Here is a 25,417-nt window from a genome sequence, read left to right on the forward strand (position 1 = left end):
GAGAGAGAGAGAGAGCTGGTTACAATGGAGTATTTTATATTATATATATCTTAATAAAGAGGTAGAAAACGTTTACAAATCGAAAGACATCATAACTCAACCTCGAGTAATTCAGAACAAAACTGGAATTCAAACCAAACTCCACATCCGCCAGTGGAATTTTCAGCCACTCGAATTGTCCCAAAAAATGGGTTACTCCTGCATTACATGTATAGCACATAAACTGAAGAACTATTAGAACCATGAGATCATGGTCCATCATAAGACCTGGGTACTTCCAAACCCAGAAAAATTAGGCAAGTGCCAAAAGAAACCAAAGCGGATATATACAACACTCACTCGAATATGCTCGGGTACAACCTTCTCACAAATTGATGTGATAGTTCATAATCATTTCACAAATTATGAACTACCCCGCCAATTTGTAATAAAAACTGTAGTATCGTTGTAGCATTCATAACACATTACATATTTAACTTACGATGCCAAAACTGGAAGTCGCTTGTGCTCTATGAAAGCTTGTCGAAGCATATGATACCCATTCCTATAATGCTCAAGAGAAAAACACAGCTGCCTTATAGCCTCTCGTTTCTCTTCTGCTCCTTCCAAGATGACAACTCTTTGTCTCTCAACTTCCTCCTCCAGTTCTTTGGCACTTGATCTCAGCTCCTCCACCAATTTACGTGCACCGTCCGTTCCAGTGATCAGCTCTGCATGTTCGACGTCTAATTGCTGCAGATGCTTATCCATTTGGTCAATCTGATCATCCCTATGACTGACCTCTGCTGTGAGTGTGAGAACTTTTGCATTGAGTTCATCTCTATCTACTTTTAAAGCATCAAGACTTTTATTCAAGTTTTCTATACGATCACCACTATCAACAATGTCTGCCTTCAAGTGCTCAATTTCACCAGTAAGTCTCTCCTCTATATCTGTCTTTTCAGCCTTGACCTTTCTGATCTCCTCCTCCAGCAAACGAGCACGACATTCCCATTCTCTGAGCTGCTCCTCCAGACGAGTCCGTCCCTCCAACAATTTAAACATTTCGGACTTTAACTGTGCTTTTTCAGGAAATATCTTCTGCTCAGCATCCGATACTTCTATTTTCAAATCCCTGACCTCGTGATCCCGGTCTGATAAACTAGCTTTCAACCTTGCAATTCTTTCCTGCAGCTTAGAGACCTCTCTTTTCTCTGTGTTGAGTTTTGTTTTCCAAGTAGCAATTTCTTTATGAGCCAGTTCAAGCTGAGCCTGCGAACGGCTGGCGATTTCAGATTTACTGTTCTCAAGTTCATGCTTCAAACAAGCAATTTCTTTCTCCGAGTCCTGAAGCTTTTCTTTGTTGATTTTCAGCTCTTCCACCAGTGCTTTAATCTTGCCATCCCAGTCTAGAACTTCTGCTTCTGACTCCCCAACCCTTTCTTGAACCTCCAATGCCTGATTTATCTCCAAGTCCAGCTCAGCCTCTCGTGTCTTGACATCTTCCTGTGTTGATGATCCCAGCTCATACTGGAAATCATTACCAAATTCCGACGCCTTATATCTTTGGATCTCAATCTTAAGCCTAGTGATCTCTTCTTCTGAAAGGAAAATCTTTTCATTTGCAATCCTCAGCTCTTGTTCATATCGTGCAATTCTAGAAAGGAGATCTTCAGGAATTTCATTTTTCGCTCCTTTCAATGAACCATCTGAATTCTCCTCCTGTTGCATCTGGAGCTTCTCTTTCACTTCACGGAGCTCAATCTCCAAGTCAATCATCTTCCTGTTCAGTCCTTGATCACCACCGTTCCCTAATAGAACTGAGTAATTGTTGACTGAAGAATCATCAGACTCTGGCTCAGAATCCGTCAATGTGGATGATTCATCTCCCTCTTTCTGGTAAATATCAGAGCTGTTTCCACCAGAGCCAAGGAAGACATCAAAACCAGCAGCTCGGCTGCTAGATTTACGACGACTCAACCTAAGATCAGGAGTAAAGGGCAGTTCCAATCCAAGGTCAGAAATGCCTGAGCCTGGGGATTGGAGCTCTGAGGGAACATTCTTCCGTAATTCTCCTGTCACATGATCGTAACGCTCAGCCAGTGACCGGTACATACGGTAAAACTTCTCAACATGAGAGACCAATTCAGGCCTCTTTTGATAATACATCTCAGCCTTTTTGGCAAATGAATCTCCATCCTCTTCAATAAGCTTCAACATGCGCTTGATGCTCTGGTCCATCTCTGAGGTCAAGGATCGTTTTGTTATCTTCTTTTTCGGCATTTTGGTATAAAACAATTACATCTTTTAACACTTTTGGTGATTCATATGATGCCTGGTTCGAAAACCTAAGGCAGATGGAATTGAGGAATACCTACATCAGTAGGTTAAGGAGAAAAGAAGAGTCTAATAGTGTCCGACCATTATGCACCTTACCCATTTTGAACTAGTTCTTCCTAGAACGTAAAACTAAGTATTTATGCTGATATAAATGAAGCTCGGTCCCCACATTTGAAACAATAAATGTGTTCAAACGGAACAAAAGAAGTTTCTCAACAAGATCTTTAGTTTGTGTTCATGCAGACAAGGAATAAATGGTGAAAATGGGAACAAAACAGCATAAAAAATGGGAACAAAATAGCATCAGGCAAATATAGTAAAAAGTTACCAGATAAGAACCCATGTACATTTTATTTGGGTGAATACCATAAAAATAGGATAACCAATAGACCTAGTCCTAAATATAATGTTATGACTTGGTCATTGATATCAAATTGAGTTAACGATCTTTTTGTCTTTTCTCTAATAAGCTATGTACCTAAAAAATTATGACCCAAAATAGCTATTGCTATCCTTTTTAACATGTGGCAGTTATTCATAAAGAAGAGTGGAGGATTAAAACCAAAAAGACTAATGCAACTACAGTGCTCACCCTCAAGATTCTCTGCAAGCCACTTGGAGTTTTTTGGACTAACATAACTATCCCACCACCATGAATGAGACTTTCTTGATTCTGTTCTCTTCATTTGCTTATGGGAGTGAACCTGAAATAAAAACCAAACAATTACTATGCTGGACACATGAAACAGCCAAGTGATGTTCAAACATTCTACTGAATAGATCCTTTTTTTTTGGGTTGTGTATCAGAACCCATGGTGCTGCCTTCAAGATGCACGTCAGATCTTATTCCTTCTTAATGGCATGTTGTTCCTACTCAACATCTTTATTTTGATCAACATATTACATGGAAATTGTCATTGCATAATAATGAAGCACTTTGTGACGTTTGATAACCAATAGTACTGTGCTTTGGAGATAGTCTCATAATTAGGTAGGATAGGATGAAGAGAACTAAAAGCAGATAAAAAAAAAAAAAAAGGGATTCCTCAAATATCTTACAAAATATATAAACTTATTCAAAGTTTCACAAAGACACAAGGATTAAATCAGACTTGGTTTAAATGAAACACAAAATTTTCAGTTATCCCAGAGTGGAGAAAAATAAAACTGCAAAGCGAGGAAGGTGTTTACCAGAGATTCAGTTACTGTGGAAGAACTAGCCATTTGCTAAGTTGGTGAAAATTGGGGTTACTGATGTAAATTAACCTGAATTGAATATGAAAGAAATCAGCTTAGAAATGTTACATGCCACCAAGCTATATTAATTAAAACTTATAAAAAGTCCAACTCATAGCATTACTAATTAAATCAATAACATTTCCGAGTCATGAATGGTATAATAATTCTGGAAAATGTAAAGAGTTACCAATAAAAAATGAACAATCCTAATACTATTTTTCGAAGATTCTATATTTATTAAGGACTTACAAAAACTGTCTACTAAATGATGGACTAACTAGATGTGGTAGATGAATTGTCATTAGGCTATTGCATAATCCTATTTAGAGCAGTGCTATTTAGTAGACTGCTCTAAGACCGTTATACAATTAGAATAACGTAACAGTGAGAATGCCTGCAATATGAACGATAACAAAGAGAAAAATGTGAATTGGATTCCTCTTTACACAGAAACATCATCAATATCCTTTTTTGACTTATATATATTTACCGTACAAATATAAGACACAGATTATTTCACTTCACTAATTGTTAATATATCTATGATTACTACTTTTTATCATATTGTAATACTAAAAAGACTCATAATTCTGTTTTGAATGATAGTAACAATAAATAATAAAGGGATCATTAGGAAGAAAAAAAAAAAAGTGATAAAAATATCAAAGGGACTGAAAAAGGCCACGCAGGGCCCATTTTGTGCAATTAAAAAAAATCAAATCCCATCACTAAAGTTGTTTTAAATGGTACTGCCCTACTGGGTAACTGGAATATTGTGTTAAATCTATTCGGGTTAACTACCAGCGTCATGGGGGCCCAAAGGCCCATATTCAACCTACAGCTCAGGTTGATAGTTTGGTGGTTGGTTCCCGCATGCTTTGAATAACCGATATTAAGAAGAAGGAAAAATAATAATAAAAAGGCGGGCACAATATTCTAGATGGAGCGTGGGATTCACACGCAGCCAAAGCGCGAGGATTTCGAAGCAGTCCTCGGAATTCAGACCAAACGCACACAACACAACTGTCCGAATGAGAGTTACAAGACGGCCAGCTAATGCCCACGCGTTTTGATTAAATTGCAGGCCAATTTATTTATTTAATACTAGTATTAACTATTAAGCAAACAAAAATATATATATATATATATACATAAAATTTGGAAAATACCATATTAAATCACAAATATTACAAATGCCGGCCCAAGAACTTTTTGAGTGTTTATCGGAAAAGAAGGATTTTGAGAAGAAGAAGAAGAAGAAGATTAGATTTTCTTGAAAAGCAATAGGAATAGAACGGAGGAGGAAGTAAAGCATGATTGGTAGCGACAGAAATGAAAAATTAATTCAAAAAACAAGAGCAAATAATACAAACTCTACGTTGAACAGAAAATCAGCAAACTTGAAGAAGGGAATTAAGATGGGATAAAAGAAAGAAAGCAAGGCAATTTGGCAGAAACATGAAATATATTTCAGAGAAGAAGGAAGGAAGAAGGTTAATTTACCGCGAAAGGGATTGAACGTGGGAAGGAGCTTCTGTTATTGTTGCAGAGCAGAGCAGGGCCGAGTGATGGATCTAAATCTAATAAGAGAAGGTCGCGAGAGAGAGAGAGAGAGAGAGAGAGAGAGAGGTGTGTAGAAGAATGTAGGAGACTGACGACTGGAGAGGCCTGAGGTGGGAAACACGTGGTTTTCAATCTGGCTTTCTCCCATCGGCTCAACAAAGTCAAAACTCTCTTTATTTATTTATTTATTAGTTTTTGAATTTTGCATACAGGGCATTAATTTAACTTATTCGACACGGAAATACTTGTTCACATTCATAAAATAAACACATCGTGATTACCATATTGCCCCCACCCTTTCTCTGGTCAGAATGAATAGCAGATAGTGAAGTAGGTACGTAGGTCCTGATCTCCTAAGACTTGAGAGGGGATCGGACAACCAACCGTTTTTTGAGGCCAAAAAAAATGAGTGGAACACCGAGCGGTAATGTGAGGGCGCAGTTCGTTGTAGTCCACGGCGCAGGGCATGGGGCGTGGTGCTGGTACAAGATCCGGTCTTTAATGGAGACGTCAGGGCACCAGATGACGTGCCTGGATCTTAAAGGCGCAGGAATTGATCCATCAGATCCCAATACCATCTTCTCTTTGGAAGACTATCATCAACCTCTTGCTACCTTCTTATCCAACTTGCCACAAAATCAAAAGGTACATACATAATGCATGTAGCCTGTTCCGAATTGCTAGTAATAATAAGTTTAGGACCGTGCGTTTGCTGACCGATTAGGCAGGCAGGTTGGCAGGCTCCATAGAAATTAATTTTGTGACAGCAAACAGTAGAAAGAAATAGAGATAGATTGATAAAGAGGTGTTTGGTTGCAATATATTTAGGTAATATTGGTGGGACATAGTTCGGGAGGTGTGAGCCTGACGGACGCAATACACAGGTTCCCTCACAAAATTCACATGGCCATCTACGTTGCAGCCAACATGTTGAAGCATGGTTTCTCCACGGATCAAGATCGCAAAGATGTAAACATTTCTTCTTCTTCTTCTTCTTCTTCTTCTTCTTCTTCTTACTCTTATACATGTACGTTACAATATTGGCAATTATAACTACTTTAACCATTTTTCTTATATTTTCAACTAAGTAAGCTTGCTGCGCGCTTGCCCCACCCCCATGATGAGACAATTAATTAATGGATGCTTTTCATTCATCAGTTGATCTAGAATCAGCCAGTTTCAAGTTAAGCTTTAAGAAAAAAATGTAAAGTTAAAGCAGATCGAGATGGCTAACTATTTTCCATTAATTTGTATTAATATATGCAGGGTCAGCCAGATTTATCTAGTTTTGGGAATGTTAGTGAGATAGAATATGGGATGGGCCCTGATGAGCCTCCTACAAGTGTCAAAATAAAGGAGCAGTTTCAACGCCAAATACTGTATAATATGAGCCCTAAAGAGGTAATCAATTTTTCCTGTTTATTATAAGCTCCTATATAGCTTTTACATTCTCCCCAACCCTCCTCCCTTAATATTAAGTGATGGTAAAAAGTAGGTAGCTTTTGATGCTCTCATGCGCCAAACGCAGTTACATGCATATATATATATATATATATATATATATATAGACCACTAACTATATAAACGTGCTATATTATATAGTGTGGGAGAAGAGAAATCTAGCTAGGAGTACTTCCACATTTACACCATAATGTGACAGTTCCACGTTAAGCGAATAGGCTTTAAGGTTTAGGGTACACACAAAGAGAGATATGCGGGAAGGAATAGTTGATTGGCACAGGACTCTTTGAAATTGTTAAATATATTGGACAGCGGAAGAAGTAGAGAGAGAAAAGAGAGAGCAAAAGGATGTAAGGATTACAGAGACCTCTATTTATAAAGAAGCTATGAGTGATAAGCAAAAAATCCTAGATTAATTAAGGCAGGGAATAAATCCAAATAGAAAAGACAGTAAACCCTAAAAAATAATATAAAATATTATAACAGAAATTTATGTCACATAATTAAGGGAGTAAGCTTATGGGTATAAATGTGGGAGTATTCCTAACATTTCTCTTTTATAATTGTAGTAGTGTCCCCTTCCAATGGGTGAAACTCTTGGAAAGGTAAATTTGTGTCTCATGAAATCTATTACTGTAAGAGAACAGGACGCCATCTTAGCATCAATGCTGATTCGACCAGCACCAATGAGACCATTCAGAGATCGTTTAGTAGGAGGACCAGATGCTGACAGAGTGCCGCGTGTATACATCAAGACAATGCATGATCGAGTTTTGAAGCTTGAGCAACAAGATGCGATGATCAAAAGGTGGCCGCCATTCAAAGTCTTTGTTTTAGAGAGCGATCACAGCCCCTTTTTCTCCACCCCATCTTTGCTCTTTGGCTTTCTGCTTGAAGCAGCAGCTTCCGTCGAATGTATTTAAATTTGCTTTTTTCACATTTTCTGACCCATTGGAATGTATGAGCATCACTCTATAATGCCAGACGATTTTCTTATTTAATTTTAAGGATCTCAAATCTCAATCAACCAATAAATAGAATGATCCACAAACCCCAGCCTTTTCGACCAGTTCAACCGCGTTGGGTTGAAAGGTGGGAAAACACACAAATGTCCAAAACTAGCTGCACAACAAGGCGATGCAATCACAATGCTCACCTCTTAATATCCGACCGTAATGTCCAAAACTAGCTGTTTCAGTATGTCTGCCAAAGTACACTTTTGTGTCTCTGTCTGTGTCTTCTTGTTCTCGGTTTTGTCATAAAATTGCTCCATATATTCTCAGGATATACTGAAAAAGCAACAAAAAAAATTCCTTATTTCTAAGCCCCTATCCTTTGTTACTTATCCTCGTATTATTATTATAGCCATCTATAAAAACCCATCAAGGTTGTTGCAAGTGCTTCAGTGCAAGAATCTTCTCTCAAGTTTAACAAGAAAAAATTTCAGTAGGCAGAGACGATTTCTCCCAAGGGATGGAGGATTACAGGAGCATTTGTGGCAGGGCCGGGTTTCTTTGCTTCTTTCTGGGGATTTTCCTCCTAATTGGCAACGCCAAAGCTTCTGAAAGTAACTTCCCTCTTTCAATTTCATTTTTACAATTTGGAGCAGAGGAAGCCATGTTTGTGTTATATAATGGATAGTTTGTGAACAAGGGCTAATGACTTTGTACTGGCTGTCTGCTTTCAGATAAAACAAACCCCCGAGCAAATGTTAATCTAGGCCCAATTCAGGGGTGGAGAAGCGCTTACTACTGCTTGTGGAATGTAAGCCATCTCTTACATGTTCAGTCACTTCCAAGTATAACTAGCACATTTTTAATACAATTTGCAAACTTTCAAAGCTAGAATATTCATTTTAAAGTTCAAGCTCAATTTTTTTTTTTTTTTTTTTGTTGTTGGTGTGATTGTGTTTAATTAGATATCCCAGCAATGTTCAGACAAGGACGTTCTGAAAGAAAAAGGGGTGGTCAACGTTCTTGCGAGCGAGGTGGAAGCGTATTGCAAGCCAGAAGGGTGCCGCGACCACACCCTTGCTGTGCTCAAATGCATCTATGATGTGAAAAGAGACTTTTGGTTTGCAAATAATGCCACTGTAAAGGTCCTCAATGAAACCATTATCAACGGATGCGCTAAATCTCAAGGTACAATTTCATGTGCTCTTCCTCTTCCAACTTGAGTTTTGGTTTTGGTTTTGGTTTTGTTGGTTTTCTTGTCATGCTATGATTTTTTTTCAATCGACATACTCTGAGAAATACTTGGGTGCTTCAACTGCAGCTTTTTCTACGCTTAATTACACCAGTACAAAAAAGGAGTACTAGAAAGCATACATGTCATTTATTTCAACATTAGTCTTCATAGCCATCTTCAACCTGTAGAACTCCACTATATGAGGGGCAGCAGGGGTGTATTTACTGAAGAAATAAATTCTGCTTCCAAACAAGGATATTTGTAATCCAATAATATGAGCAATATGAAAATTAGTTTATCAGCATTCGAAAGAACTTTTATCATGTCTCAATAGAACATAACATATTTTATTTCAAATGATTCATAAAAAGCTGACCAACTATATCATTGCCCAAGCTCAACCATATTGGCATACAACTTTAAACAGCATAACCATTGAGACCACTATAAGTAAATTGGGAATTGTCACTCAATATCCCATAGGTGTACATCGATGCAATTGGCAAAAAGAAATTGATTCATTGCAAAGAAATGAGGTAAGAGAACCCAATGGCACATGCATGGGAGAGAGAGAGAGAGAGAAAGAGGGCGGCATAAAATTATCATGTGAAAGGGTTGCAGTCTCCAGAATCCAAGCAAAACATTCAAACCATAAATGGTAGAACTATATTATCAAGCAGTAAAATAACAAAAAGATACAATTATTGACTTCTACTTAAAACAAGGGTAGATTGGTAAATAGACACAAACTCAAAACTCATTGTTCACGAACAACTCAACCATGTGTCGCTAGCTAGAAAAAGGGCAGCAGGGCAGATCATGTTCCTGCAGTCCTACGGCCAACACGAGCAACAAAACCAGCTTTAATTGGAGCAACTGATCGTCCAGAACCACACTGCAAAATAAAAAGATCAAAAGAAGAAAATAAATAAGAGTATAATATAGTCTTTAGAGGAAAAAAAAAAAAAAAAAAAAACCCCGAAAAAAATAAATCAAAACCCCCCACAAGCGTGATAGAAGCCAACACAATCTTAAATTTAACAGTTTATGTGCTTTTCTAAAAGCCTCCACATAAAAGTAGTTGGTAGTAAGAAAATAAAAGGTAAGAGTCTTCTTCACTTCTACAAAATAATCATAACAATAAAAAACAGAGACAACTATAGTTGTCAAATAGTTAAATTAATGCCATCAGTGAGTAGTAAGCCATGTCTGCGGGTGGAGAACAAATGTATAAAAAGTTACCTTCTCACATCGGAGAAAGAAGAGACGATTCTCCTTCGAAAGTATAGTGTCTGGACTTTTGCACCCAATGCAAATGACATACTCGTCTGAAAAGATGAATAGCCATCAACAAGAATTCAATCAGTATATACAATAGTCAAGAGGAGCATCACATGAAGCACTCAACCACAAAATATTCAACAGCTAGCCCAAGCTGCTCAGCATTTAGACAAAGGATATTGGTTGAGGTCATAAACTAAAAGCACTCAGTTAAACCAAATCATTTCAAGTGCTCCCACACAAAACCAAAGTACTGGCAATTTCCAGAAAAGAATGGTATTGCCTGACATACAGATCCTTCCCCTTTCGTCAAGAAAAGATGGGAGGAGTGAGTGCCTGTTTCCATGGAACACAACAAGCTGATGCATAAAGGCCAAACTAGATCAACTCATTTTTTTTAGACTCATTGCAATCCACATAAAATACCAACCTAGTAGGCAGCAAAAGGAATACTTTCCAGTTTCAATTAACGGTTACATCAACTGTTTATAACAGAGAAAATTAAACAAGATACTTACTAATATAACGGCGCAGGATTCCTTCAAAATTCTTAGGCGCAAATCTTCCTTTCACGACTAGTCTTTGCTGCCCATCAAGTGACCCACTTGTCCCCAGTTCAGCCAGCAAGAATGCCATCACATGGTCTGGCTGCCGATGCATCCTTTTTTTTTAAAAGGAAAAATGCAGAGAGTTAAAAGTCAAAATTATTTATTAAAAAAAAAAAAAAAAAAGCATTAGGAAACAACACTAGTACACTACTAAAGAATATCTCAGTTGATAAACTCAAACCCAAATCTAGGTAAAGCAATTATTATCACCAGAAAAATAAACTAAAATAACCAAAAAATAGTTATTATGCATGCTTGGCACAGTAAAAAATATATACATAGAAATTACAGTAGGGTCTTTTTCCAGAACATAACCTTCAAATACAATGGCACACAAAAATAAACATTAATGAAAACAGAATTAAAGATATCATTAGGAAAATGTATAAGGTAAAGCTTTGAATGCAATCAACAAGAAGCATACAATTCAAAAAAAATGTGGAAAATCTGTAACAAGTTATTAAGAGTTCACAATATAGGGAGAAAAAATGAGCATAAAGAGCAGAAGAAAAGAGCATACGTCTTGCAGAGATCCATGAAGTTCACAAAAACAGTTTTCTTTGTGCCCTCACGAAGAACTTGTGGAGGCCTCATAACAGTCCTACGCCTATCTCCTGCCAGCTCTGGATTATTCTCCCGAAGAATGTTAAACACCCTACCAAGAAGCTGCAGACAATATCAGATAAAAAAATCATTACTAACAACACACATGATAGTACGAAACATGGACTCAACATCATCTGCAAGCTAGTGGAGAGACAATTATCACATATCAGTAGGCTGAGATGAATTACTGATTCATACACATCCTGCTAAACAGACCCTTTCATCTTCTAGATCTACAGTGTCTGGGGTGACAACAACCATAGTTGTGATAAATGTAAGCATTGGTAGCATTAGAGCAAATAGATATAAAACCGAAAAACTGGTGGCGCCTTCTTGTGATAGGAGAGCAAAGCAACCCCTATGGAAAAATGAAAAGAATAGTAGTAAGAGACTTTTAGCTTCAATAAATAGAGTTTTCTCAAGCAACAGCAGGCTGAGTCCAAAAGGTGGCAACCAGAAGACAGACATGCCATAACAAAACTTCAGTACCATTGGGTTACGGCAGTCCTAAGGACACAAGTGACATCTCAAATCATCCATAAACTAGTGGCAAGATATTCTGATGTGCCACCGACAAAAACTAAGAAGATACAGAGCTCCTTACACCCTGCTTCTACCCAACACAAGGTAAGCATGTGATATAAATCCCAAGTACAAACCTCAAAAACAAATAATGATTTAAAATAGTCTGATGGGGAAAATATGCCCTTATATCATTGAGGCATCTATAAAATTAACAAATAAAATAAATGAAACATTCACTGCATATAACAATCAGAATATAACTAAGAATAATCTGAACTTCAAAAGGGAGCTCAAGCAAATAATTTACCTCCTCATATTCATAATCACGGTCACTTCCTTCCCAAGGAAAACGTGACTGTGGCACAGTTCCTTCTCCTTCTTCATCTACACCAGCATGATCTGAAAGGGAGAGAACATAAATCTCTACAGTTCTAATGCACTGTTCAAAGAAAATTAAAAAATCACACATGCAACATATTACCATCTAAATCTTCCCCCACTTCTCCACTCTCTTCGTTCAAGGAACTGGTGTCAACCTACAATCACACCATCAAAAGTTATTGCTGATGACAACATATAAATACACACATACACACAATCTCAGACACATTCATATTTGATTAATTGTAGATATCATGACTACTTACTGCCTTCTTTTTCTTCTTTTTCAGACCAGAGAAAGTACTTTCAAGTCCATCAGAAACTGCAAGTGAGAAAAATAGTAAGCCTCTTGCTATGCATGCACGTAATGGCATAGCTACATGAGATTAAAGAAAACACCACATCAAAAAATCAACGCATTCAGTTTAGATACCTGACAAGTTCTCCGTCTGCTCAGTCACCTTTTCCACAGAATCATCAGCAGGATCCTGAATTACAACCTTCTTCTTCTTCTTCTTTTTAGTAGGATCAAATGGGGCAATCTGCAATCCATCAATTCATTGAGAAATAGAATCTGACACAGTATCCAAGGAAAAAAACAACTTAGCAATACAAACTACCAATCAACTGCAGCACTATTGTCTAAGGAGAAGGCAGACAACAACTTGGGGTTTCTCCAACATATCAATAAACCCCACAAGAGGTTTCCCAAATAAGGTGTGTACAAATATCCTTAGGCACTTTTTTGGACATGTGACTATTAACAAACTTGATCTCAACTAAACAGCAGCATTACATAAAAACACATGGTCTCAGAATTTACATACTCCATCAGTTCAAGATCCTATAAGTTGCACTAACCAGACACCACCTTTCATCACCTAAAAAGTTTGTTTAACCAATAGTCTAACTCCTATACCATAAACCAAAATGGTGGAAATAAATGAACAGACTTACATCTGCCACGTCTTCCTTCACATCATTGGGAACATCGTCTGCCATGATTGCTATAAAGCAAAGTAAACCTGAATTAGTGGATTACACCCAAAAATAAATGGAGGAGGAGGAGGAGGAAGAGAGACAAACACATAGGCAGAATGCCCATAATTCAAGATGCCACAAAATTGAGACGAACTCATTTCCTACTGTATCATCCAAATCCGGGAATTCATTTATCGAAAACAAAAAATATCACCAATATATGTACATATTTATGAAACTAAAAAGATAATCATAATATTGCCGAACATCGACTGGGCATTCACATATCAAAAACAGAAAAAAAATAAATGAAAAAGTTTACCAGTATTTCCCTGCGTTGTGCTATGCTAAACCCTAATCTCTCCGCTCCTGATGAAGAATGTGCCTTGCGTTGCTCAACTGGTTCTATGGCTATGACATCTGGATGCCCTTTAAAGCTTCCTTTGGGCCGTTCAACACCAGCCCGAAACACTGGCGGGTGAATTTTGGAATTTGGGCCCACTCATCTTTTGGACCAGACTTCGAATACAATTTTTGGACCTGGCACCTTATTGGGCTTCCTCTAAGAAGTTGCAAGTCCCATGCTAAATTGTGGTCACTTATTGGAGAGCTTAAGAGAATTCATACTCGACTAGCCAAATGTTATTTTAGTTTGCCTCGAAGCATAATCGGGTGAAAATCAAGCACATCCGGCTAGCTACTTTAATAAAAAGTTTGGTGAGCTATTAGGGTGCTTACCAAATATAGTGAGCATTGTGCACTCATCAAATGTTTAAATTTTTATTTTTTTTTAGTTCTATCATTTTCTCTCTTCTTAATAAAAAAGAATAAGACATACTTGATAAATAATATTAAATTGAATAATGAAAGTGGATAGCTAAGATAGAGAGTGAGATTTGAAAAAAAATGGGTAGTTCAATTTTTTTTTTTTTTTTGAAAAAAAAAAAAGTAAATTTTTTAGCTAAAAATGAAAGAAAATTTGCTGGGGCTAATATAAATGCTAGAACCAGTTTCTTATACATAAAAGAACTCTCAAACCAATTGATTTTTCTGACTGTCGTTTTTGCATTACCACCCTTGTAGTATTGGGAGAGATAGAGCGAAGTCGGGTCTCAAGACTCTCAACATAAGATTGCATGTTTTGATTTTATAATAAATTATTACTTATCTCAAAGGTTTAAGCAAAAAAAAAAAAAAAAAAAGGATTAATTTAATTCTTAATTGTTATTCCAATTAATCTTGTTTGTTTGTGGATTTCAAAATGATTATGAGATGTTATTTTCTCAAGTGAGGTTTTTAAGTCTTAACTAGTTTCTTGCTTTATGTTTTGACAACTCAATTGGTGAGGAGACTTCTTCTTATGTTTTAGTCTCCTTCCAATTTATAAGTCTTTGTCGTGTTGTTTAGGTCTAGTGTGTCGCCAATTTGGTATTCTCTATTGCTTTGATTTTTTTTTTTTTCTTTGAATACAATCAAATCACTTATAATATTTTTGTATGTTTTATTTGATTTTGTTCTTCAAAATATTAAAGAAGAAGAAAGGGTTGAAATTATGGTCATCATTTTGTATTGTGCACATGGCAAAAAGGGGGTCAATGTCTGCTTGTCTTAGACTTCTGCTTGACGACACTTGTTGGGTGATATTGAAGGGACAGGTTCAGTCCCCCGCAACCCCCCCAACACCCAAAGTCCCATCCCCATTAACCCATCGGGGGGGAGGGGGAAGGAATCAAGAAAATTACAAAACCATGAATTCTGTTTCCCACCACATATGTTCTTCATCTTTCAAATTTTGTACTCCTTTGATTGAGACGCCTTTGAACAATAAATCAGTCCTTGATACAATGGCTTGTTTGTTAGTAAATTTAATTAATCACATTGTACCAAATAAAAATTAATCGGGTCGGGTCTGGTCGAAATTGGCCCAGCCCGGCCGTAAGTTGAGGTATATATATTAATTATGAACCACTTGATTAACTCTCGTTGCACTTAAATGGGCCGGAAAAAAGCAATTAGACAAGAGTGGTGGGGAGATCATTTCAGTGAACAAATAATAGTTTAAGAAATGGGATAGTTGTATGAACCTTGATTAATGGACTACTAATTAGCCTTCACGTGTTGTTACTCACTCTATCAACTGCTTTCACCCACCAATTTGGCTCTACCTGGCCTTTTTGGCCACTTTTTAGAATGTTTCTCGCTATAATTCTCTTCCTTCATTTCTCTTTCACATTAACTCCATTTCCAAAGACTTGTAGCGCGTGGTCTTTGTTTGGTCAAACACGTCGGAGCGAGGGACTATTTTATATTTAATTGTTAAGAGAAGCAAGAAAGCTAAAGAAAAGTCAAAAGTTTTCATAATCCTTAATTACTATTAAGACTTTGAGGAAACACTTTGAAGAAAACCACTTATAAGTTTTCATAATCCCTTTCGAGGAAACTTCTTCCATCTTACATTCTTACTTACTATTATTATAAGTGGTTTAGTTGGATTTGCATAATCCAACCCTAACTCCATACTTTTTCTCCCATTTGTCCCATTTAAATTGAACATAAATGGTAATATATATATAAGAGATGGGGGTAAAAGTCTAAAATACATCTGATAGTCGTCACGTGGCGTCACCAGAGCAATAAGGCAGACTTTTCGTTTGACACGTCTCTGCATTTAGTTGCTTGGTTTCCAAGCTTTGGACCAAAAACAAACCTCACTGGGATAGGGTGCATTAAAATAAAGGAAAAATTGAATAATATGTCTCTATTTTCTGGTTCAATTGTTGTCATCACCTGCATATCGTTAAAGTGGATGGCGGCCACAAATTCGGAAAGAAAACACTGCTCTGGGGCCTCACCACTATCATCATTCATCACCATTCACCACTCTCGATCACCATCACCCCACCACGTAACAGTTTTACGATGACTCTGCTCAATTTCTCATATATATCTCTTCCCACACCCTTTTAGGAAGACGGTACGAATGCCAAATCTCCTGCTGGATTCACGGCTTTTGTGTTTGGATATTGTATGTTCGTTAGTTTTTTTTTTTTTTAAGAAAAACCCATTAACAAACAAATCAAAAAATAAATAAATGTAAAATAACATAATGGACCCTAGCCTGTTAATTTGCCGGAGGAAGACTTTTAGGGTTCTTAAGATAATGGTGATAGTGGAAGGCGGCTGTCATTCATAGGCTGGGGTGGCCCCGTCATGTGGGTACGTGGCCATTTTTGAGCTACAGTTTCTTTCATATCTGTTTGTTCACCAACCGGGTCCCGCCAAATCACACTCCACCTATTAAATCCATGTCATTCCAAATTTATTTGACCCCCCCAAGTTCAACCCCCTCCATTTGAAATTTCCGCTCTTGATTTGAAGCCGCCGGTAGTCCATTTATTTTTTCTCCGGTTTTCCCTCTTTAGCCCTCCTTATTTATTTATTTTGGATTATAAGATTCATTCAGTTTTCTCTTGATAGCGTGAACCAGCGTGGTGGGGCTCTCCATTATTATACGTCCTTTTTGCGGGCTCTGGGCTCCCACTCACCACTGTATTCTTTCATCCATTTTCATCTTGATATTTTAAAGTTTAAAAACATGGATAATAGTCGCTACGATTGTTAATTTTTTTTTTAAAATAACAAAAACGTGCTAATCTTGTTGCTAATATACGAATCAACAATTCGTATTCGCATGTTAAGTTTATGTAATTTCCGAGTTATAGATATACAAGCTACCATTATGGTTCCTATATATATATATATATATATATATATATATGCCATAATTTGCTCTGATATACTAATGATCCATTAATTATGATAAGAGCCAAGAAAATGTAAGAATCCAATCAAGAACTTAGAACTGAGAACACCCACCCATCCATCCATCTACCAAAGAAGGTAAAAAATGGAAGCATCTAAGCTTTGGAAGAGTCCACAAGATATCCGACAAAAGTCTTACCTCAGGGCAAGACGACTTGGCGGGGTTTAAGGAGCACGTGCCTAACATTTGACACTTTCCTGTGTGCTATCCAGTTGAGCACTGGCCGGCAAACAGGGAAGAAGAAGATTCATTGAACAAAAACAAATCATTTACTAATCAGAAACCAAACATCCATAGACCCCAATTTTATTATATTCTATTATTAATTTAAATAATTAATCTTGCTAGTTGCTACAATAAAACCCCCCCATTTACTTTTCAACGCTTTTTTGGCGTGAAACCCAAGGAATGGCCTAAAAATCTCTCAAAACCCACCCTTCACGCACTTCAAACTTATCACCTCGCAATTATGTTTTATTTTATTTTTTAAAAAATACGGCATAATTACAATTAGACCAATAACAATATAACAAAACCTCATTGGCTCATTAACAGAAGACAAAATCGGCGTATTAGTGCTAGGATCGGCTGACTCTCTGTCTATGTATATCAAACACTCCGTAGTTTTTACCTATATAAAGATCAAAATGAACGAGGGCCACTTTAGGAATTCCGACTCTCTTGGTCCACTCCCCCGTCAACCAACTAACTAATCAAAATATGCCACGTCACTGTTTCGGAAATAGGTGGGGAACCGTATTACTAAACACTCCCTCACTGTTCCACTAAGAAATCGTCGATGTCAAACTCCCCGAACTCTTCCTCCTCTTGATGGGCCAAGTGCTTTCTAGACAAAACAAAATCCGGCAAACCTAACGGCAAGTCGATATCAAACCCGAAGACATCAGCGTCCAAGTAACAGAATCCGTCGAACGGCGTCGTTGATTCGTCATAAGGCAGGACCGAAGTGGGCGAGGAGGCAGCTGCGTCAGACATGCCAGAGCTTTCCTTGGGACTCTCAACGTCGACCGACACCGACGTTTCCGTCGTAACGGCGTTCGCGACGGCGTTAGGGAAGTTTGTGACGGCGTTAGGGCCCTTGAGCTTCACCGCTGCTTTGTCATACATAGAGGCAGCTTCTTCGGCCGTGTCGAAGGTTCCCAGCCAGACCCGCTTGCGGCGGGTCGGGTCTCGGATCTCGGCTGCCCAGCGACCCCAAGGCCTCTGCCGGACACCTCTGAACTTTTTCCGGCGCTTGGCTTCGGACCCCGGCGATCTCAACGGTCTCTTTTTAGCTGCAGGCTCCTGCCTCAGCGACTTCTTGGGGGAAAGTGATGGCGGTTGCTCGAAGCTGATCTCTCTGACGTGCCGTTTAACTCTTCGTACGGACCAATATTCTTCGTCGTCGTCGCTGGAGGAGTCAGTGGCATCGCCGTCGGTGAGTATGATCCTCACAAGCTTGAGCTTTGGTTGTGAGTCGCCGGGAGTCGTGGGTTTCCGTTGATGAATGAGCTCAGTTGTTGTTACTATGTGCTGAGAGAACTTTACGGACTTGCCGAATTGGGGATGGTGGAAACTGTTTGTGTCGGGGCTTGTCATGGTGCTTTTTGTAGAAGATGATAGGAGATCGGACAGTAGCAGATGGGTTTGTTCAGATGCATCAAAGGAAGCGAAAAAGCATGTGATCCAGTGAAGGTGGGTTTTTCTCGATCAAAGGAAAGGAAAGAGCTTTATGAAGAACAAAGGGGGAGATTCTATGCCTCTTATGTATAATTGGAAGTGAAAAAGGGGAAAAGACTAAAGAGAGAGTGGTAGCAGGGAAACCTTGTACGAAGATAGATAGCAAGGAAAGTATCTGGGCTTTGGATACGCTTATAATTACAAGACTCGGGAGTAGAGAGAGTGAGACTGAGACAGATGGACAACAATTTACAGAGGGAAGAATTGACGCGACCCACCAGAGGTAAAGAAAGAGAGACCTCGGGCTTTTGGCGGGAAAGAGACTCGGGTTAAAGCCCCTTGCAGGTTTTGTGTGTTGGGATTGATGGGAGGGAGGGGAGCTAGCGAAAAGATTCGACGCCGAAGGAAGGAAGAAGGAAGAAAACGAGGGGAAAATTGAGCGGGTCAAGTGTATATATAGTGCACGGGACTCTGTTTTTCCCTTCTTTCTTTTTTCTTTTTCCAGAAAAATACCGTCGTGATTGGGCTGTAAAATATCAAACTTTACTAAAAGTTAGTCAATTTTTTTTTTTTAATATTTACAGTAAAAAAGTTGACGAGTAATCTACGCATGATTTCTCAACCAACAAAAAAACATCGTGTTACCAAGCACTTATATACCTTGTTTCATTCTATTACTTAATCATTTAAAAAATATGAATTGACAAAAAATATATATATATATATTATTTTCCATGAAGGATGAAATTCAAACTTAGAAAATATATGTGAGTGCAGTTCAAAAAGATGGATGAGAATTTAAAGATAAGATGAAAAATTAAATGAATAAATACTTTTACTTTGAAGATTTTTCATCTATATTTTTGAGACACCAAAGAAAAACCACCATCATTATTCATTACTATGAGATGGAAGAAATAATTAAATAATTAAACTACAATAAATAACTTTTCTCTCCTTTTGGTGTTGTGGGTGTGAGCTGGGTCATGAGTCATGAGTCACGAGTCATGTCTGAGTGGAAAATTGGAAGGTGTTTCCAGCAGCCTATATTGACGTGTCAGAAGGCTTCTTCCTCACTGGTCTATTCCATGAACAACCCCACTTCCCAATATCATACTGCAGAATATTTTTATCTCTAATCGTCAATAACCAGATATTAGACTTAGATCCCTTCGGAAAATAAAAAAATAAAAAATAAAAAATAAAAGAGGGGGGGGGGGGGGTGTGACTTCATTTTCAGGCACAGCAGCTAAAGTAGTTCAGGAAAGTTGGTCCTGACGTGGGTGGGTGACTTGGACGATTTCCCAGTTCGAACGGCTGTACATGTTCCTTAATTTACGTTGAGAATCTTACACGAACAACTTGACCACATAAACGACAACTCTGTCTGATGTTTTCCAAGAAAATTTTATAAATTCACCTAACCGTAAAATTATTATTACTATAACCAGATAAAATCGTTTGTAATAAGCTTAATTAGACTTGACTCGAGTGAGTTTTCCAATTGAGGTTAAATAAGAGAGACATTATTAGAGTCTCATGTAATTTTTGATACTGAATTAGCTCGTGAAAGTACAGTGATGAGAAAGTAGCATCTATATAGGTTGAAAAGTATTGTCAAAACCGACCACGCAATTTGTTATTCAGAACAGTAGACAACGTGGACGGAGTTTTTCTTTTGAAATTGGTCAGACACGTGGTTGGAGATGGAATTGACGTTTCTTAATTACTGTCTTCGTGTCTCAAAGCATGCCGATGATTTTATGCCATTGCCTCTCCACCTCACTTTGGAGGTATGATAATCGTACCCGCACCTTAATTTCCTTCGTGTGCCTAATCCCAGCGCTAGCTACACAATCCGAATCAAAAAGCTCCAACGAGCCAAATCGTTATTTTTTTTCCTTTATTTGATTAAAGACACATTCAATTAATGAAACAAAATAAAAAAATTAATAATAATAATAATAATGAAGACTAATCCAACTTCTTCTTTTTTTTTTCTTTTTTTTCTTTTTTTTTTTTAAGGAAATTGACATTTTAAGGTGTATAATATAAAAAGATAACTTCTGAGAGAAAAAGAAGAAAGTTTTCTTTTTATCTGGTGCTTGGTGTTTTTTATATTTGATTTGTCGTAACGTCCATACGAGCCTTTCTTGTTGTTTAGGGTCCTTAGATTTCACGACTTTTGCAAATAATCACATGCTAAAATTACGGGAGATTGATGTTAACATGTTTAAAAAAAAAAAAAAGAAATCTGGTGTGGCGCTCTACGATTGTACTCTCAAATTACTAATCGGTAGGTCAGGTATGAGGTGATCAAGCCAAACAATGTCAAATGACACAACAATACCACATCGCTGACACTAATTGTTTTGATTTTTTAGACCTTTCGAGATATATGAGCCGGCAAATTAGGTGAGGGAAAATGGTCACTCTTTGCCTATGGCAAATATTTAATCATCAAATCAAGAGTTGTTTAAAGGGGTCAATTAGAGGAAAGAATTAATTATTGTTTATAGAAGATATTCTGGCACATGGTAAGACGCACTCAAGCATGGGTCCTTCACTAACATGCCCCTGTCGCCGGAGGTCATCCAAAATGAGATTTTATAAGGTAGAATTGTAGAAACATTACAAAATGAAAAAGGGTTTACATCCTAATGGCCTCAAAGGCAATTAGGATGGATTGAAAAAAAAAAAACGTTGAAAAAGCGATTGGATGGGTTGGTTTTGGCTTGGAGGACACGCAAAGGCAAAGACCCCTCTCCCCCACCACCACAAAAAATTAGCATGGGATTGGGAGCAATTATGTTAGTCATGTACTAGAGTTGGAGAGAATGACGGCCTCAAATATTGCTTGTCAACCAAGGGATAATTTAATTGTGTGCTCAGTGACAAAATATTTCCAACATGCCTTTGAAGTTTTTTCATATTGCTAGTGCTTCCTTTCCAAGCAATGTTCGTCATTGGGTGATTAATAATTTAATTATGTGTTTAAAGTTACCATTTAATGGTATTGAAGATAATAGGCTTTAGGTAGTTTAAGAGAGGGTGACTATTAAACTTATCTGTCCCGATTGAGATGTGAGGCCCACTTGCCCAAAACAAATAGACCTTATAATTCTTTTTTTTTTTTTTTTGACATGTTTATACAAAAGGGGGAAGGGAAACTAGATTTAATGACCTCCACTTCATTAGGCTTGGTTCCAGACAATCCTCCTCTTTTAAGTTGTCTTAATATCAAAAAATCTCAATCCTTAAATGTTAGAAATATCACCATATATAATCTACATAGGTAGATACAACATTAAATTTTAATAATGAAATAGTTCTTCTCCAAATCCTTTTCCATGATAACGAGGGTAAGAGCAGTTAAGAGACTTTAATAAATCCGCGAAAAAACTTCACATGAGCATTTGCAGAAAGAGAAATGTTATGGATCAATAAATTCTGCATATTTGGCTTATATTCTCATACAAATTAAATAGATCAACCATTAAATTTATAGGGTCCATAATTAATTTATGTAAAATATACATAAGTCTACAAATTTAATAATTAATTTATAAGATAAAATAGATAAAATATATAAAATTTATTAACTCATAACATTTGTTGTGCATGATATATATCATGTCAACTTTTGGAGAAGTTAAGCTTACCCGTTTAGAAAGATTGGCTGCCCTTGGTAAAGATTTTCTGTTTGATGCAATTATTGTTGCTCGTATAAAACATGCTTATTGATTAAAATGACACATCAAATGTTCGAGGCCGCTAAAAATATCTTCTTTGGTCGTACCCTCTCCATCAATTTACTGTTTGATTAATTGATTGGAGGTGATCCATGATCCATCACATGGGCAGAATATCAAGGTCGCATGTCAATGAAACATGACAGTATTTACATCCGGTTTATGAAATCCATATATGAGTATTAATGGACCCACTCCATGGTTTTAAAATATGATTTTGACTACTTTTCCTTATTCCTATCCTTGACAGAAAAAATAAAAAACATTTGCACTCAGATCCTCGTAATACAAAGCAAAAATTGCAATTTGTGTTGTAGGAATCGTGCCCACAAAACATAAATTATTTTCTGAATCAATCATATATGAGTTGTAGAACAACAAGCAGAGCATTCGCTTAACAAACATTACATTACAGTTTTCCAATCCCCTAAATGTCTTCAAATAATATTCACAAAATGACAACAAAGTTCCTTGCCAACATCGAGTCCTTTTCCCTTCTTTTACCTGAAGGAGATGAAACCATCATCTCATGCTTGTAGATGCTCGCGAGCATCCGCCATCATCCCATGGCGTACTTCTGTGTCCAGCTGCGAGCAGTGGCTTCATACTTAGCTCTGTCGGTCTTGTACATGTGAGCAATTTCAGGGACAAGCGGATCGTCGGGGTTGGGGTCCGTCAACAGGGAGCATATGGACAACAGCACCTAAAATATGGGGCGTAAGTACAAATAAACTCGACGAAAATATATTTTTATCAATACTTGACAACTCAAGTGGTATATATCAAAATAAAATTTGATGCTACACAAGGGTTCAAAACTGCATCATACACTAAACCAATAATAATTCTGAGTATAAATGGATCATTGGTAGAGCTAGTATATTTTGATGATATATGTGAAAGCTAAACATGAAAGGTAACTATTATCTTTGAATTAAAAAATCTATATTTAATTTATTGATGAACTCATAAATGTATATTTTATCCAAATTTTTCAAGAATTATCATTTCACCATATCCATATTGCATCAAAGTTGTGTCTCAAGTCTATATCAGTGCTTTACTGCTTTTTAGGCACCAAGTAAGTTCTGCAGGTTCAAGAAATTCCTAGTTTTACAATGTTCAATCATTACTATAGATAGTCTGCATTTAGGCATGGTTCGCAATTAACAAGTCTGGTTATGCACCAGCAAATACAAGCTTGTCAGTGGTTTGAGGAACTTTATTAGCATCATCAAGATATTGACTTCTATCACCAGCAGATAATTGACAAGCACATCCACATGTCCAAAACAGATAGCTTCAATGAAGCCCATGGACACAAGCAACATATCTGAACCCAACCTGGGTAACAATTTGACCATCAGCTCACAAAATGCACTAACAAACAGCAACCTTGTAGAGATGAGAAACAGTTGAAGACATGGGATAAACTAAGTTTCACTATCATAACTTTCTTCCAAGGTACAGATAGCATTTATTCTAACTGATATTTGATTGATTTCCCATAGTGAGACATGAATCTCACTGCTTGAAATTGATGAAAATCAATAAAGTATATTGCAAAATGATATCAAGTAAGCTGGTATTCAAGCAAATGCCATATAATCGTGCATAACAGCATCAAACCAGACCACTTATTTGGTAATGATAGTAGACTACCTGTGACTGTAAACTAAAAATTAAAAATTGGGAATAGTTCGATGAAACCTTGGAAATGGTTAGTGCTGGGCTCCACTGTTCTTTAAGAATATCCAGACATATGCTTCCATTGCTGTTAATATTTGGGTGGAATACCTTAGTCCTAAATGCAACCTGAAAGTATATAATAATGTTAGTGTTCTTGATTTCTAAAATAACAAACACAATATAACCAAAAAATTCAAGACATGGTAATATAACTACCACAAAGTCAGCACCATTAAGATTAAGAAAAAAAAAATGCAAGGATAATTGAAGTGCCAAAACTGTGACTTCCAGTTTGAAAGCATACTACACTCTGCACTTCACATTAAATATACATATAGAGTTAACACTGCAATTTCTCTAGTGAAACATCACAATCTACACTTTTTACATCAACAAAACACCTTTGTTTAATTTATAAAATGCGTACCCTATATATCAACATTTACATAAACCCTGGATCATCAATCTCATATGTGAAGACTTGAATACATTATTTTTACTTTTTACCCAAAAAAACTATAGTGTACATGTTTTTTTAAGACAAGGAACCCCTCTAAGGCAGGGGCCACTTCGAGTACCCAGCTTGTTTGGGTAAACCTCGGACCCGTGCAAAGTGCCCTCTCTACACGAATCAGGTAATACTCCAACTTCGCCGGCAGGCTGACATCAAGGATAATCACATGTATCCAAGCACCAAATATTTCTTCTGCATATTATTCCTCATTCTTTCAATTCGTTTTACAAAATGATAGCAGATGTATGCTATTAGATAGAAAATATCAAATACACAAAATCTGGGCACATGAGTTATGCACAAGACATAATGCATTTAATGAGGCAAAACTAATGACTCATACTCTGCACAAACATTTGCAAAATTTTAATGATCTCCCAACAAGATTATGCTCTCTGGAATTCTTACAATTACTAATATACCCAAAATTTCAGTTTTAAACTAATGATAAAGGTTTCAATAGCTAAATTACAATTTTAAAATCACAGATCTTTCAAAGTAAGTACTAGCAGATCTTTGATCATAACATAGACAAAAAAATTGAGGAACAAGGCTACAAAGTGAATAGACATAATAGTGGAGTCTCATATCGGTTTGGCTTTGTTCTAAGAACAACACAACCACAAATTGGGAACAATCCAATACATGTGTGGAAAAAGATGACACAACCATAGAGATAAGACTAGCTAAAAAAAGCCATAAGTCTGAAACTGATTAATATTATGATCTATTTTGTGAATTTGATATGGTGTTAATAGGCATCCTGTTAATGGTTTTACAAATACAATAGCACCTGCAGAAGAAATCA

At 37.1% G+C, this 25,417-nt stretch overlaps 5 protein-coding genes across 5 annotated transcripts; 1 reads left to right on the forward strand and 4 right to left on the reverse strand.

Moving 5' to 3' along the window:
- Window positions 1-16: 16 nt before the first annotated feature.
- Window positions 17-5,239, reverse strand: LOC132162750 (protein NETWORKED 4A-like). The gene is made up of 4 exons (XM_059572979.1): window positions 5,062-5,239; window positions 3,511-3,585; window positions 2,912-3,023; window positions 17-2,222 (listed from the first exon to the last, which is right to left on the reverse strand). Exons 2-4 carry the CDS (start codon window positions 3,541-3,543, stop codon window positions 478-480), a joined length of 1,890 nt encoding a protein of 629 aa, XP_059428962.1. The 5' UTR covers window positions 3,544-3,585; window positions 5,062-5,239; the 3' UTR covers window positions 17-477.
- A 200-nt stretch (window positions 5,240-5,439) lies between these two features.
- On the forward strand, window positions 5,440-7,583 carry LOC132162752 (methylesterase 17-like). Its single transcript, XM_059572981.1, has 4 exons — window positions 5,440-5,766; window positions 5,950-6,090; window positions 6,388-6,522; window positions 7,230-7,583. The coding sequence occupies exons 1-4, from the start codon at window positions 5,527-5,529 to the stop codon at window positions 7,503-7,505; spliced, it is 792 nt and encodes a 263-aa protein (XP_059428964.1). The 5' UTR covers window positions 5,440-5,526; the 3' UTR covers window positions 7,506-7,583.
- Window positions 7,584-9,343: 1,760 nt separating this feature from the next.
- LOC132162751 (eukaryotic translation initiation factor 2 subunit beta) lies at window positions 9,344-13,552 on the reverse strand. Its single transcript, XM_059572980.1, has 10 exons — window positions 13,474-13,552; window positions 13,128-13,177; window positions 12,604-12,712; window positions 12,437-12,492; window positions 12,271-12,325; window positions 12,097-12,188; window positions 11,179-11,324; window positions 10,569-10,711; window positions 10,012-10,097; window positions 9,344-9,664 (listed from the first exon to the last, which is right to left on the reverse strand). The coding sequence occupies exons 2-10, from the start codon at window positions 13,170-13,172 to the stop codon at window positions 9,587-9,589; spliced, it is 810 nt and encodes a 269-aa protein (XP_059428963.1). The 5' UTR covers window positions 13,173-13,177; window positions 13,474-13,552; the 3' UTR covers window positions 9,344-9,586.
- Window positions 13,553-17,242: 3,690 nt separating this feature from the next.
- Window positions 17,243-19,070, reverse strand: LOC132164185 (pathogenesis-related genes transcriptional activator PTI6-like). The gene has a single exon (XM_059574623.1). It carries the CDS (start codon window positions 18,571-18,573, stop codon window positions 17,749-17,751), a length of 825 nt encoding a protein of 274 aa, XP_059430606.1. The 5' UTR covers window positions 18,574-19,070; the 3' UTR covers window positions 17,243-17,748.
- A 3,631-nt stretch (window positions 19,071-22,701) lies between these two features.
- Window positions 22,702-24,221, reverse strand: LOC132164171 (ubiquitin-conjugating enzyme E2-17 kDa; the record flags this gene model as incomplete). The annotated part of the gene is given in 2 exon segments (XM_059574608.1): window positions 22,702-23,109; window positions 24,117-24,221. Coding segments are annotated over 2 exon segments (249 nt in total), but the record flags the coding sequence as incomplete, so codon positions are not given.
- Between the last annotated feature and the right edge of the window lie 1,196 nt (window positions 24,222-25,417).

The sequence above is a fragment of the Corylus avellana genome, chromosome ca10 (genome assembly GCF_901000735.1).
Source record: "Corylus avellana chromosome ca10, CavTom2PMs-1.0".
Classification (NCBI taxonomy): domain Eukaryota; kingdom Viridiplantae; phylum Streptophyta; class Magnoliopsida; order Fagales; family Betulaceae; genus Corylus; species Corylus avellana.

Bases quoted from the DNA above. Each gene is read 5' to 3' on its own strand.
- LOC132162751 (XM_059572980.1), bottom strand. From the start codon at position 13,172: ATGGCAGACGATGTTCCCAATGATGTGAAGGAAGACGTGGCAGAT. The intron at 12,713-13,127 runs GTAAGTCTGTTC...GATGGATTGCAG, and splicing joins TGAAGGAAGACGTGGCAGAT to ATTGCCCCATTTGATCCTAC. The intron at 12,189-12,270 runs GTAATATGTTGC...TCTCCCTTTCAG, and splicing joins AGTGGGGGAAGATTTAGATG to ATCATGCTGGTGTAGATGAA.
- LOC132162752 (XM_059572981.1), top strand. From the start codon at position 5,527: ATGAGTGGAACACCGAGCGGTAATGTGAGGGCGCAGTTCGTTGTAGTC. The intron at 5,767-5,949 runs GTACATACATAA...CAATATATTTAG, and splicing joins ACTTGCCACAAAATCAAAAG to GTAATATTGGTGGGACATAG. The intron at 6,091-6,387 runs GTAAACATTTCT...TAATATATGCAG, and splicing joins CGGATCAAGATCGCAAAGAT to GGTCAGCCAGATTTATCTAG.
- LOC132162750 (XM_059572979.1), bottom strand. From the start codon at position 3,543: ATGGCTAGTTCTTCCACAGTAACTGAATCTCTG. The intron at 3,024-3,510 runs GTAAACACCTTC...TTTTTATTTCAG, and splicing joins CCACAGTAACTGAATCTCTG to GTTCACTCCCATAAGCAAAT. The intron at 2,223-2,911 runs GTGAGCACTGTA...CCTTGACCTCAG, and splicing joins GCTTGCAGAGAATCTTGAGG to AGATGGACCAGAGCATCAAG.
- LOC132164185 (XM_059574623.1), bottom strand. From the start codon at position 18,573: ATGACAAGCCCCGACACAAACAGTTTCCACCATCCCCAATTCGGCAAG.